General features: G+C 36.2%; 1 protein-coding gene across 1 annotated transcript; it reads right to left on the bottom strand.

The window, feature by feature from the left end:
- Positions 1 to 215: 215 nt before the first annotated feature.
- LOC5566398 (U6 snRNA-associated Sm-like protein LSm4) lies at positions 216 to 12,823 on the bottom strand. Its single transcript, XM_001650712.2, has 4 exons — positions 12,662 to 12,823; positions 12,558 to 12,599; positions 1,667 to 1,765; positions 216 to 694 (listed from the first exon to the last, which is right to left on the bottom strand). The coding sequence occupies exons 1-4, from the start codon at positions 12,662 to 12,664 to the stop codon at positions 374 to 376; spliced, it is 465 nt and encodes a 154-aa protein (XP_001650762.1). The 5' UTR covers positions 12,665 to 12,823; the 3' UTR covers positions 216 to 373.
- Positions 12,824 to 14,414: the final 1,591 nt, after the last annotated feature.

Below are 14,414 nucleotides of genomic sequence, written 5' to 3'. Positions count from 1 at the left end.
CCATCCAGCAACAACACTTATCGTTTCCAAATGGGCCTCGTGAGCATAAAAGAACCAAACACCCGATGCGGAAAGAGGAGAAATAATTTATACAAAAAGAAATTAAATTTATCTTCAAGCAGACAGTTCTCTATTAAACGAGAATGGAAACGATGGATGGTCACACAGCCGAAGTGGGGGTATCCTTTTGAATAATAAGAAAGAAGCCAAAACCGTTTCTTCCCAAGCGGAGCGCGTCGTCCACCAACAAACACAGAAAAGCATATTTTTTATTCATGTTTTCTCTGAAAACGTTCCTCGTCCAAAATGCTTGGCTTTTCTTTTTTCACACTTTAGGCAACAGACGGCACCCGATGGCCGATTGTGGTGCCGATTACTTCTTGTTGAGCGCGTTCCGATTCGGATTGCCAAGTCCGGACCGATTGCCCGCGCGATTTCCAAAGGTGTTCCTATTATTGGCGTTGGCATTATTGCGTCCCCCACCGGCTCCCCCGGGTCCTCCTCGTCCTCCCTGCTGGCCTCCACCGCCCCCACCTTGGCCGCGGCCACCTCCCTTGTTCAGCTCGGTTCGATTCCGCGATTTGGCCTGCACATCCTCCTTCACCATGTCGATCACCTCGTCCGGAATGCGCAGATACTTGATCGTACTGCCACGGATGTAACATTCGGGCATTCGCCAAAATTTATCGCCATCCTGTGGTGTGAAATCGAAGAATCCAACAAGAAAATTACGAATTAATTCACAGTGTTGGACAATACATTTGCATCTTTTTTAATTTTACAAATGAAATGATCACCCTTTAAGGCGAAGTAGGCCGTCATTGAAATTTGTACGCGTCGTTTATGATTGTTGCTAATTCATCTCACGATTTCGGATCAAAGAAAATCAGTTGGTTTTGCACTTACACAGCTGAAAAAGTATCAGCATACTTTAAGCATGTTAATGCGTACAGTGATACTTTTTCAAGTCAATATAAACTATCAATACTAAGTTTTATCACTTTGTAACGCAAGCTAAAAAATCATCATTGTGGCCAAAGCGAATGACGGGCTACTTAGCCTTAATTAGATATGAGTTTTTTATGGACCCATTTCAATGAAATTTTCACACCACGTCAGGCATAACTTGAATTTCGATATACCTACCGTTACAGACAAAACAAATAAGATTACCTCAGCAAAAAAGGTTTATCTCGCCGATCCTTTTATTTTATTTTTTTTGTAATAATTAAAAGTGTTTGTCGCAGTTCTTTTATAAATGAAGAAATGTACCTTCTAGGCAATGACGAGAGTTGTACCTTTAGTCGAGATGAACAAATATGCCAAAGACAATTTTTGTGTAGTTTTTTCATATGTTGGGATAAATCATTAAGCTTATATTTTTTGAAGATTTTTTTGCGTTGATTTTTATTTTTAAACTCTATTACTCAAAAAAATATGTTGACGTTCTAGTTAAGTCTGACGTGCTGTGGTTTTTTTTAATCGATCCATAAGTAACTAGAGCTATAGCCCATAAAATTTGACCATTTTGTATGGAAAATCGAAAAAGTAGCAAATGTATTGTCCAATAGTGTATGTTCTCTAAATGGTAAGCGGTTCCCCATACATGGACCGCATCGGGAGAATATCCATTTCACAAACCCCCCAACGATTGTTTTCTTCTCACCTTTGATGTGCAGATGACCTCACGAAGATTGATGTTCATCCAGGTGTCGCAGCTTACCAAGTGGCCGTTGTAGGTTTCGCCATTTTTGAGTTCCACCAACTGCGATGCGCGGGAGGACATGGATTTTTTTCCGACGTTGACAACACGGTTGCGGTAACCGAGAAGAAAAAGCCGTCAATTAGTTGTTTGCTGCTCGTTAACATGTAATGAGATGCGGCGGATGTGGGCATGGACATTATTCTGTAGGTATCGAAAGAGCTTAAGAGTGATGGTGCGAATCTCGGGCGAAAAAATACAACGACAGCTCGGAGACTTGAAGGCGGTTGGAAGTGACGAACCTGAATTTGTTTCATTGTGACATATTCAAACGTATACAAATTTTTGGTCTTCAAAACCTTGAATTTTTCACATGTGATCTGAAACCTTACATAGAATCATAGCCGTTCTTTATAAAAATGAGGACAGTTAAAATTCAAAGGTGATCTTCCCAGTACATTTATTTAATCCAAGTTAAGAAAAGCACCACACACTTAACTTATTCGGAAAAATAGTGAGTTTTGGACTACCGAAACTGTTAGTGAACTACAGTAAAAAAAAAGTCAAATTGGTGATATGGTTATACATAATTTTCATTTAACTGACTTTCTTGGTAGTCTAAAAAGCGATACAAACTATACCGCCCCTGACTCATATTTCGAATAAGTAGATATTTCTGAAATATTTAATTTATTCGCATAGTTCAATTGCAAACCATTGAGAGTGGTGATAAAATTTATGATTTATCACTTTTTACTCTTATTTTGAAGTATTAAACATGTCTGTCTCATATTCGCAGCACCTTGATTTAAATTCCGAACAGCATAAATAAATCGTATTCAAAGAAATAATTTCGCAAATAAATTCATATGAGCTGGTTTTATTGACGTCGAACTGGAGAATCACTACAACTCCCAGGGTATAAAATTTGTTTAAACACATTAAAATAAAGTTGCAATTGACTTCCATTTCCTGAAAGGTATTTCAGTAAAATATTTCACCCAATTCGCCATTCAAAATCCAAGTATTCGAAATATGAGTCTAACCCTTCTCCATTTTCTGGTTAATGGAATAAAACGTGTACACGAAATTGTTCATTATCATCAATTCAACGTAAGTTGTTCATCAGATTAAGGGCTATCTGGCATTCAAAAAATATTTGAAAATTAAGCCGCTAGGTGGCGCCAGCAATAAATTTCATCCAATCATGTGTTTCTCAAGATCCTGACCAGCTGTAGAGTAAGGTGAGGCAAAAGTTCGACCTCAGTGGTATAATCAAAATTTCCAGAAAAATAATAGCAGTTGAAAAGAAATAAATACCACACAGTTGACCTCCAACATATTGCCTATAATTCTGCTTAACAAACTTGTGTCAAAATATTTACCCATTTTTAGTCATAACAGTTTCAAAATTGCTTGTCTTGAACGAACTTTTGCCGCACCGGTGGGGCAAAAGTTCGCTGACTTAAACATAAAATATTGATACATTTATGACAGGTATACTTTTTACCAGCCATAAACTTATGTTTACAGAAAAATACACACTAAATTTTCATAAAAAAAACCCTATAACATGATTAATTATTATACAGTTAACTCTGCCTTACTCGATATTCTGTATCTCAATATTTTCCCTAACTCGATGGAATGCGCGGTCCCTTCAATTTAGCATACTTTGATCCCTCTGTAAGTCGATACGTCTTTCCTAACTAGATGATATTTGTTTCAGTTTCACAAGCACCTCTCTAACTCGATATTTTCATAAAAATTTTCAAATACTCTCCAAATATTACTAAGTTTCATGAATTTGATCATTATTACTATACTGATAGCAAAATGATGGTCTACAGCCCATTTAGGGGTAACAAAAATTTCAATTTTTGCAAACTGTTCAAAAAGCATCACACGCTATGTCTGAACCAGACGATTATGAAAATCGAATGTACATCGGGTTTTTTCTCGCTAAAGATCAGCATTTGAGTTATATTTTCATAATCGGAAAGTTTTAAAATATTCCATCGGTGAAATTTTTATTTTTTCACTTTCTAGCAATTTTTTATACTAAAACCCACGGAAATCCCGTTATTCCACGCATTTAAGCCCATAGAAAATGTATGAAAAAAAAAAATTCCCCGATAGAATATTTTAAAACCTTCCGATTATGAAAATATAGACCAAATACTGATCTCTAGCGAGAAAAAACCCGATGTACATTCGATTTTTATAATCGTCTGATTCAGACATAGCGTGCATCACATAGGTTAAGGGGGCATGATCCGTCATCGATTTCAAAATTTTCAAAAGCAGGTTTTTCGTTCAAAATCAAGAAAATTTACAGGAAAATGTGTTCACTGTATTCTGTTCTCCAACCGAAACACAGTGAACACATTTTCATCGAATAATGTTTAGTTTTGAACAGAAAAACTGCTTTTCAAGTTTCGATGATGACGATGATTACGATGACGGAGCGTTGATCGTTAATGTGTTAAAATTTTACTATTTTCACGTCAAAATTACTATTTTGAATGTATTTTGTAAAAATAGTGAAAAGTTTAAAATTTTGAAAATGTGTGTTCTGTATCACGATTCCTCCCTAACTCGATGGTCCCTTCAATATCGAGTTAGGGAGAGTTGACTGTATTCCCAAAAATAGCAGTTTTTCGCAAAACTAAGTGAAAATTTGAAATTTTGAAGACTTTTTTCGCACAATCAGGCAAATTTCACTAAATTCAAAGGTAATATGAGGATTTTAGGCAATTTGCAAAATTTTCCATGAGTTCACATATGGGTCGAACTTTTGCCCTGCTGATTTTAACTTTTGCTTTACTATGGGCCAAAAATTGTTTACAAGCATTTATGCAAAAACCAATACATCTCAAAGCATCCTTATGATAGGCCTAGAAACGCCCTAACATAAAAAATCGAAAAAGATTTTATCTTTATTTGGTTCCATAAAGTTTGACCAAAAATTACAATTGTCATGTGAAAAAACAACAAACAGCCATAACTTTTCCAAAACTCAATAGATTTTATGATGTTTGGAGTGAAAGTCTCTTACTTGAACAGCATTCGAACCACCATGACATTCATAAGTTTTGTTTGGAAATAAGGTAGAAAAATACACTCGAACTTTTGCCCCACTTTACTCTAAGGTTGGTGTTTTCGTCAAAGCTGTTCAACAGATGAACGACTATCTGACGGTGAAGAGTTTGATTGAGAATTTATTCGCTAGGTGGCGCAAGTAACAAATTTTCTTTATTATTATATATCCCAAGAACCTTTTCAGCTCTAAGGTTGGTGTTTCGAGCAAATATGTTCAGCAGATCAACGGCAATCTGGTGGTAAAATGGTTTACTAAGAAGTCATCCGCTAGGCGACGCTAGTAACATTTTTCTAACTCCTAAAAGCCCGGGACGAACCATGAGTTTTCCAATGGCCACAATTTAGAGACCAGCAGATTAACTAATTTGAAATAAATTTTGAAGTAAATGCGGTTATTCGGTCTTATTATCCTTGGGTGAGACATCTTCCTGACCCTCTTCTTTTTAAATAAGAATTCATCCGCTAACCAGCGCTAGTAACACATTTTCTTCGGCCCTTTGAACCTCAGGATCCTCATCAGGACTATCTGATGGTGAAAAATCGGATTGAAAATTCGTCCCCTAGGTGGTGCTAGTAACAAATTTTCTTTAAGATTTTATATTTCGTGTTATAACTTCATCAAATAATGATCGTAAAACATATTGTTTGTAAGCGTTTCAAAAATGCTAAAATCTCATCAATTTTTAATATTCGAAAATGAAGCTTCAAATGCTCTCGATTTGAATGAAAATATCTCTGACATTAGGTGTCATACTAATAATCTTTTTGCAATTTCTCATCGTAATATACTGTTTTCCATCACGCCAATATGTCATGAAACGGCGTACTTTCCTGCACTGAATTATACAGTGCGGTGATAGTCATTACGCAACTGAAACCAGTGGTGTAATGATTTATTACGCAACGCTTTCTCATTACGTAACTGTTTTGAGTTACGTAACGAATCATTACACAACAATTTTCCACAAATTGTAAAATAATGATGAATGCATTCCGATATGAGTTCTTATACCCTCAAGTGGTTTTCTATGAAATTTAAAAAAATGTTTTACGCAACTCGTTGCTATCAATATCATTTGATCTGACAACAAACAGCAGTGATGCGACATCGCACTCAAGATCATAATCACTGCAGAATGAGTGAGCAAGTGGTAATTATCCACGCAATGTTTTTCAGTGACCAACACACAGTTTCAATCCATCTGTAACACTATAAAGAATATCGAACTGATAAAGAGTCATTTTATTTGCTTAATTTACCTAAAAACTACTTATTGAACCTTAACACTTCACTTTTTGCAAAAAATAATATATTAAAATCACTAGTAAGGCGAGCAAATACCTTTAAACTCTAATATGTGTTGCTTATCTTGACAGATAGGCCTATTTTGTTTGCGACTTACAGACTTCTTCAGTGTCGAGTGCTAGACTTAATAAAAAAAGTGTAGTTAATTTACCTAATGCTAAACTTAAAACATCAGTGATATCCATATTCTATCGCCATCAATGCACTAGTAGACAGCATGATGTTGATGTGATATGGAATGTTTCGAATTTTATCGCAATCAGTCTGTATAAATCAACGTTTAAATTGATGGTGACAGCGAGCAACTCTGGTTTTCAGCAAATTGTATTACTGGACCATGGGTAGAAAATTTGGGTGTGTAAACTGTGCATCCTTATCCGGAGCTACTCCTGCATCGAATTCCACGCATACATGCACATTTTTGGGAAGTTCATCTCCCATACGAGGGAGAACAGTAAAAAACGAACGGTGCGTAACAAAATTTACCAACACTTAGATGGTTATGAGCGTGAACCTGTATGAACGCATTTCTTAAGAAAGGGCAAGTTCCTATGCGTTAAATGTGTGATTCGTTCGGCCTTTTGGTAAAATAGTTATTTATGCAACAAGATGCAAAATGATGATTTTTTCAGCACGAGTTGTAACGAGGCTCACCGAGTTGGATAAACACATCAAGTTTTGCATCGAATTGCATACAACATTTTTTACAATTACGAAAAGGGAAGCTTTACCCGGACTATTTCCAAAAAGCACGAACAAGTATTTCAAGAGAGCCCACGTGGGCATATACTCCCGTGCATAAGCTTAGTAGTCAACTTTTGCACGGTATTTCTCAGCAATAGCTCCTTTTTGGCACCGAACTCTAAACAAATTAGCCTTTCCGCTGCCTCGTAATACTCATCCAGTTTCGCTAAACTTCGTTCATAATTCTGCTGCATTTGCTTCTCATTTTGGTTCTGTTGGATTCGCCATGATTTATATCGCTCTTCTAGTAATGCGATCTTCTGCTTTAAATCTTACATGGCCTAATACAATCTTTGAAGAATGTTGGGAGCCGTTAACTCTGGTTGAATTAAAACTTTTCGACAGCAATGTTCAAGTTACACAGCTTCAAAGCTAAAATTTATTATTGAATTCACATTACAAAAAACTTTAATTACTAATTACATCACTTACACTCTAATTTTACACTTCAGCTTTACCAGAGCAACATATTCAACAACCATCCTTATCCTGTTTGTATTCATCAACAACTAATCTACTTCCATACAGTTCTATAATGCTACATTCATCAGTGTTGCCAGTTTCATCACAAATCCATCGCAACAGAAACATTGTTTTGAAATTTTGGTCGATCCAATGCTGAGGAAATTAGCTATGTTTTTTCAGTGTGTTGTTTGAAAAATTTCACAACTTAAAGTAAACATTTAGTATACAAATTTCAAAGAATGTTTTTGGAAAACTACATCAGTGTTGATAGACTTACAATCAAAATCTCAACCAATACACTCTCCCGTGAGAGCAAACTCATTAGAGATCTGCTTCGCAAATCTCACGCTTGAGATTTTGATGCACAATCAACTCAACCAACTAAAACCGTAAAGAATGATTCTGTCGCAAAACCCGGCAAAAACTCGTGAAACCCGAATGTTGTTGTTTACGTTAGAAAGAATTAACATAATTCTACCAGACTAACAAGAAATTATTGCCGTGTGTGAGTAAACTGTGGAAATATTGTGCACTGCAAAAGAAATACACGGAATGCGTCTGAAAATCTGAAAATCTCGATATACCGTCGCAATGATAATGAAAATCAACAAATGTTTCAGATTTGGCAACTTTGGAACATTTGCGTCCTTGCAGAACGGAACAATCCAAGCCTACTTGGAATTTGACGTTGCGTTTAAATTACGCGCATATTATCTGCGCGTTACCGCCGCCGCTGGACGTGGATTTAAAATGAGCGCCGCAATACGAGACAATGAGTTAAAAAGGAGAGCCAACTTATCCATGATTTTTTGACTGCTGAGTTGCATGATTGACAACTCACGCATGAAAAATCTCAAGCGTAAATTGTGAGAAATTGAGTTTTTCACAACACTGAACTACATACGAAGTTAGTAAGTAAGTAATTCTTTCTCTTCTGTATGGTCATCATTTGCAAGATAGTCTTGCCCAAAAGTGGTAGGACTCTACACTACATTCTGGACAAACATTTCAAAAGGGCACATCGACATTAGCTTTGCAACACTAATCTTCCTGATAGTGGTGTTAGTTTGCGTGGGCAGGCTAAAAAGGGCTCAATAGCAATTCTGAAAAAAAGACTCAAGACCTCTTGGGCCCTTTTCAAATGTTTGTCCAGAATTCAGTATTCCTCAATCACATAGGCTGTGATACAGTAGTACCTATGAATGTCACAAATTGTCTCGCTCCCATCAGTATCAGACCTATATTCCATGTTGAAGGCCGGTTTGCTACTGACAAGAAAAGGAATCGCCTATCTTGATGCGTGGAAAATTTCTCCCAAGAAATGGTCAAGAAAATCACTTTTTTCTGATCGCAGTACGCAGTTGAGAAGAAATGTCACTTCAAAGGGGGCTCTCTGTAGGAAATTTCTTGACCCTTTCAGTCAAAGAATTTCTTTACTTTTCTTGAGCGAAACAGCATACTTAGCTTGAAGGACAAAACAGGTAAGACATTAGCTGACTCTTCTGTCTCCCCTATGAATGCTGAACGATGCAATCTCAAATCAGAATCGCCAACCCGTGTTGGATCCGGATCGCCCAACGGATTTAGTATCAGATGCTACGGCATGAAGAGATTGAGATGTTTGATTGACGCCTACCAAAACAGTACTAAAAAGTACTACTTTTCAGCACCCAAAAGAGTGCTGAAAAATAGCACTTTTCAGCACTGTTAATTTTGGAAGGAAAAGCAGGCCGTTATGTTGTTCATCTTGTTGATGAAAAGTTAGTCAATATGCAACGGAATTGCAAAATAGTAGTTCACGCAACAAGTTGCAGAATGATGATTTTTACAGCACGAGTCGTACATTTATCCAACGATGTTTGCCGAGTTGAATAACTACGACGAGTGCAGTAAAAATCGAGTTCGCTGTTTGCCATTTCGCAGAAGACCACTTGAGGGTACCGTAAAACGGGGTAACTTTGATAGTTATTTCGAAGAAAACTTGAATATTTATGCATGGTGCTTCAAAGATTACAATTTATATTTTTAAAACAAGTACTGACATCCTAGCTATCGATTGCACTTGATAGATTACCAAAAGATTTATTTTGAATGGACATATTATTTTCCATATAATCGAAAGTCGGTTCTCTGTTTTGGGGTAACTTTGATAATGGAGTATAAATCAAACAAAATTAATGAATTAAGAAACATTTATAGGGCGTTGCATACCTGTTTTGAAATAGTGATCGTAGAACAGATTGTTTGTAAGCGTTGCAAAAATGCTGAAATCTTGTAAATGTTCAATATTTGCATGGCAAAGTGCATGGCAAAGTGTCATACTAATACTCTTTACTTTTGCATTCGTTTTGCTTAACTGGTTATCAGAAACTTCGTTATTTCGTTTAATATGTTGTGGGTCTTGTACTATCAAAGTTACCCGCATTATCAAAGTTACCCCGTTTTACGGTATCAGAAATCATATCGGAATGCATTCACCATTATTTTACAATTTCTGTGTAATAATTCATAACGCAATTCAAAACAATTTCGTAATGAGAAAGCGTTGAGTTACATCACTGGTTTCAGTTACGTAATGACTATTACCATAACCTCATAATTCAGTGCAGGAAAGTTGGCCGTTTCATGACAGATTGGCGTGGTGGAAAACAGTATATTACGATGAAAAATTGCAAAAAAATATTATTTGAAATATATAAAAGATCGTTACCTGCTGGAAACCTTAGGAAGTTCAGAGAGATTTTGTAATTACATAAACAAATGTCTGCGTTTCGAAACTTACACAAAAGGGCAACGTTCAATAGCTATACCCTTACCTTCTAAGAGTTCATTAGGAATTAGAACATGGAGCTAGACATGGCCATGGCCAATGGCTGGTTCATTGAGAAATTCTACATCTGATACTCACGTCGGATCCAAGAAAAGATCATTTTAACAGAAACGATATTTTTAAACATACATGTTATTGTTCTACTACGTAGCTGGCTTAAATTTTTGACATAAATCTAGAAATGCATCTTCTAAGTAATCTTCAAGAACAATCTCGTCAAAAGCTTGCACAAAAAATCTGGCAAGAATACCTGAACGATCTCGCTGTTTATTTATTCATCCAAGAACTTACCATGAGATTTGTTTTGGATTATTGAAAGAATTCGCTGTCAATCTGCAGAAATCTATCGTCAGAGGCCTTGTCATAGATCAAGGACTAATCCCAGAAATTCGCCAAACGGAACTTCTAATGAATCTGTCCAGGAGTTCAGTAGATCTCCCAAGAAATATGCTAAATATTTTTATTTTACTCTTCAGCCTATGTTGGTAGCAAAGCTCAAAGCGTTGAGCTAATTCTTCTCCAGTAGAGAAGCTAGGTAGAATACAGGACGCTTCGATGCTTACTGACTTTAAAAATGGCTTGTTCAATTTTCAATCTTGCCGCTCCCTTGCGACGCCTATCCACCTATTCATTTCGATCATTTGTAAAAAAAAACTCTTCTATAGACTCCCTTTGCCTTCGAGTCGCATGATAAAACAATCATGGTCGATACCTTCTCCTACTTCAGCAATATGGATAAACCGAAACATTAAAATTCAGACATTCAATTCAAAGTTAGACATTCATCATTGAATTAAACTTTATGACATTCTGATAAATAAAAGTTTGGTATAACGATTTTGTTCAATGAATATTTTTTGTAGATATCAAATTTAATTTATAGTGCTTTTGCTGTTGTTCGGTTTTTGTAAAACAATTTCAAAAACTGAAAATTGAAGAATTAGCGTAAAATCTATGTTCGGATTTATTACATTATTTCAGCATTTCACGCATGATTTACTGAATAAATATCTTGTTTTACTATTACATTGGTAAAATTAGTTTCTTTTGAAGAAACAGCAGAAAACATTCACAGAAGAAAACGTGAAGAACACTTATAACAATTGATAATATTTATTGTTACCAAAAAGGAAACAAAATGTTTCCAAAGTCGATAAAACATTGTAGTAAATTAGCTTACCAAACGTTTGAATTGCAGATTAATGTTCTCGTTTCATGTTTACGATAACATAGTTTTATCGTGACACATCACGTTTATGTATTTTTTAAACAAACAAATAGTTTGTCATTACAAATGATGACATAAATCCTTAATCCTGTTGCATATAATTTCATACATATTGCATTGTAACGATTATATCCAAAAAAGAGTGCTCAAACTGCTGAACATTTATACATTTTTCAAATTTGAAATTAGCTTTTTGAATCATCAATGAAACCAACGAAAGATGGAAGAACCAAAAATAGCGTAGAGAATCACTAAACAGAAATACTAGCTAGGCAATAAATTAGAGTAGTCAACGGGTAATAACTATCAGGGAAGATTCAAAAAAGACGTCCATCGTTTTTCGGGATTTCTAGACCCCCCCCCCCCCTCTCCTCTTTATCATGCTTTTTCCAATACCTAATACATGCACTGTCACGCTTCCCCTCCTCCTCCAAATGATGGGTGTCATTTTTGCATGTTTTCCAAGAAGTGTCGTATGAACGATTCATACGTTGAACCTTCCTTAAATCGAATGTAATCCTAGGGAAGGATCTAACCTGCTAGTCAAACGACAGAAAGATTCTCAAGGAACCAGAATATGAATCTTAAACTAATTTAGAACAAATTCTAAACCGAAACATGTGCAAGATCTGAACCGAAACATCTTCTTCTTCTTTGTATTATGTCCTCACTGGAACAGAGCCTGCTTCTCAGCTTAGTGTTCTTATGAGCACTTCCACAGTTGTTAACTAAGAGCTTTCTTTACCAAAGTTGCCATTTTCGCATTCGTATATCGTGGCGGGTACGATGATACTCTATGCCCAGGGAAGTCAAGGAAATTTCCATTACGAAAAGATCCTGGACCGACCGGGAATCGAACCCAGACACCTACAGCATGGCTAAGGGAGGCCCCGAAACATAATATATTATATGTGTCGAAACAGCGTCATGAGAAGACTTTTAGCTTAACTTTAGAATTTTGTAAGGATTTTGAATAAATGTTGATTCCTACCAAGATTCAAAACATTGTCTGTAGGCTATACAATGAGGGACAAGTTCCGGGAGATGTGGTTCAAATTCGGGACTGTCTCACAAAGTCCGGAACTTCTGGTCCCTTCAATCTCGCACATAACTTCAATATAATGCTTATGCTTGACCACACCGCAAACATCCGACATGCGATGCAAATTTTTGTACTTACCATAGGATGACTCTGTGCCGTTTTGAGAAGCGATAAGGGTAGCTAAAATAAAGGAGTGCATTTTTATGAAAGCTTACCAAATTGAGAGAGCATAATCCACTTACCATATTGCTGAGGTATTATCTAAAATTGGAAATATTTTACAAGAACTAAATACGTTTTAAAGTGTTTGAGAAATTGTATGAATGTTGAATTTCACGCACGATGTTGGTAAACAAGTTTCAGCGATGCGCCGCTTCTTGTCTTGACAGTTCTGTAGTTGTCAAACTAGAGGAACATAACGGAAAATGGAACGCCTGTTAAGGTGAACCCACCGGAGATTAAAATTAAGTTCGTAGCATGAATGTAAACGGACACAAATCATGCGAAAACAGCAACAAACAACAGTGATTTGTTAAATTTAGTTCTCAAAGTTTTCACAAGAAAGAATCATGTTCGTTATTTGAAAATTCATTGAGATTAGTGTGTTTGAAAAGCTGAGTAAGCGCATAGGATGGCAGCCATTTTTTCAATTTGCGGAGTGTTTCTCCTTAATAGTGATGATATTTGTAGAACAGTGTACTCTAGCGGTGAGTAGTTGAAGCTTTTCGCAAAGAAACGATTAATTTTAAAAATTGCCTTTAAAATACCTTTAAGCGCGGTCAATTTAGATAAACTAGGACAGTGAACTAATTATTAACATTCATGACGACAGACTTTGTGTTAGAAACGTTAAAACCTCTAAAATACAACTTAAATTAACTTATACCCATGGGTACAAAACAGCCCCTTCCTTCTGGGGCTACCCATGGGTAGTATTTAGCGCCGATCAGCCACACTGAACGGAATCTTCCGCCACAAATTGAATGATTTTTGGCTCATCCGAGCCCCAATCCTATTTTCAGACACATTCAAGATGATTTTCATCTCTGTGAAAATCATCTGTTTACAAATCGCGCTGAATGAAAATCATCCAATCTTAAAATGAATTTAGGCTTCCTAGAAGATGGATGAAATTGAATGATTTTCATATGGACATGTAAACAAACCCTGCTATGCTAGTTTATCATTTAGAATAATTTGAATTCCAAAACTAATGACCAATATTTGATGGTTTTATGTAAGATTTATAAGTTTATTCTATCGTTAGTATCAAAAACATCATCTAAAATCGCCATAAGTTTTTGTCCAACAAACACTTCGATAGTCCAAACACAGCTCCATGATTCAATCCAAAACATAAGCGATTTGTGCATTATCTATATCAGCGGGTTGTGGGGTATCAGCGAATCGTGTGTCCTATAGGTTGATAAACACATGCTAAGAAAAGATAATTTTGTACAATTATTACAAACAGCATGCACTTACCTAGTTATATTCGCTCGTAAATACCGACCGCACCACGTTGCTACCACCATGTTTGTTTACAGTTTACAAGGATGATTTGATAACTTGGATCATTTGGTATCCATATGTTATTTTAGACGAAAATTGAATGATTTTCGATATGGGACATGGAAGAAATTAAAATCCGTCATAGAATAGATGTATTTCTTCTGTGTTATCATTATTCAAGAATCTACTTATTTTCATTCGTATGTAAATTGAAAATCATCCTAGAATTGGATGATTTTTGTTCAATGGTCGTTGGATGCATCATATGTTCTCACATTCATTCAGTTTGAGGAATATGGAGATTTGTATCGCGTCTCCAGTTGAAAGCCGGAATCATCGACACGCGAAAACCGATTTTTCTCTAAATCTATGCGTTAAACCTAACGTCGGGCGTAGTGCGCTGGACAGCGGACGTGGTATACTACGCAGCGCACCTTGCCCGACGTAGCTCCGACGCATGGATTCGGAGAAAATCCATTTTTC

This window comes from Aedes aegypti, chromosome 2 (genome assembly GCF_002204515.2).
Source record: "Aedes aegypti strain LVP_AGWG chromosome 2, AaegL5.0 Primary Assembly, whole genome shotgun sequence".
Classification (NCBI taxonomy): domain Eukaryota; kingdom Metazoa; phylum Arthropoda; class Insecta; order Diptera; family Culicidae; genus Aedes; species Aedes aegypti.
Note: the sequence above shows the minus strand (reverse complement) of the source record. Positions and strands in the feature narration are given on the sequence as shown.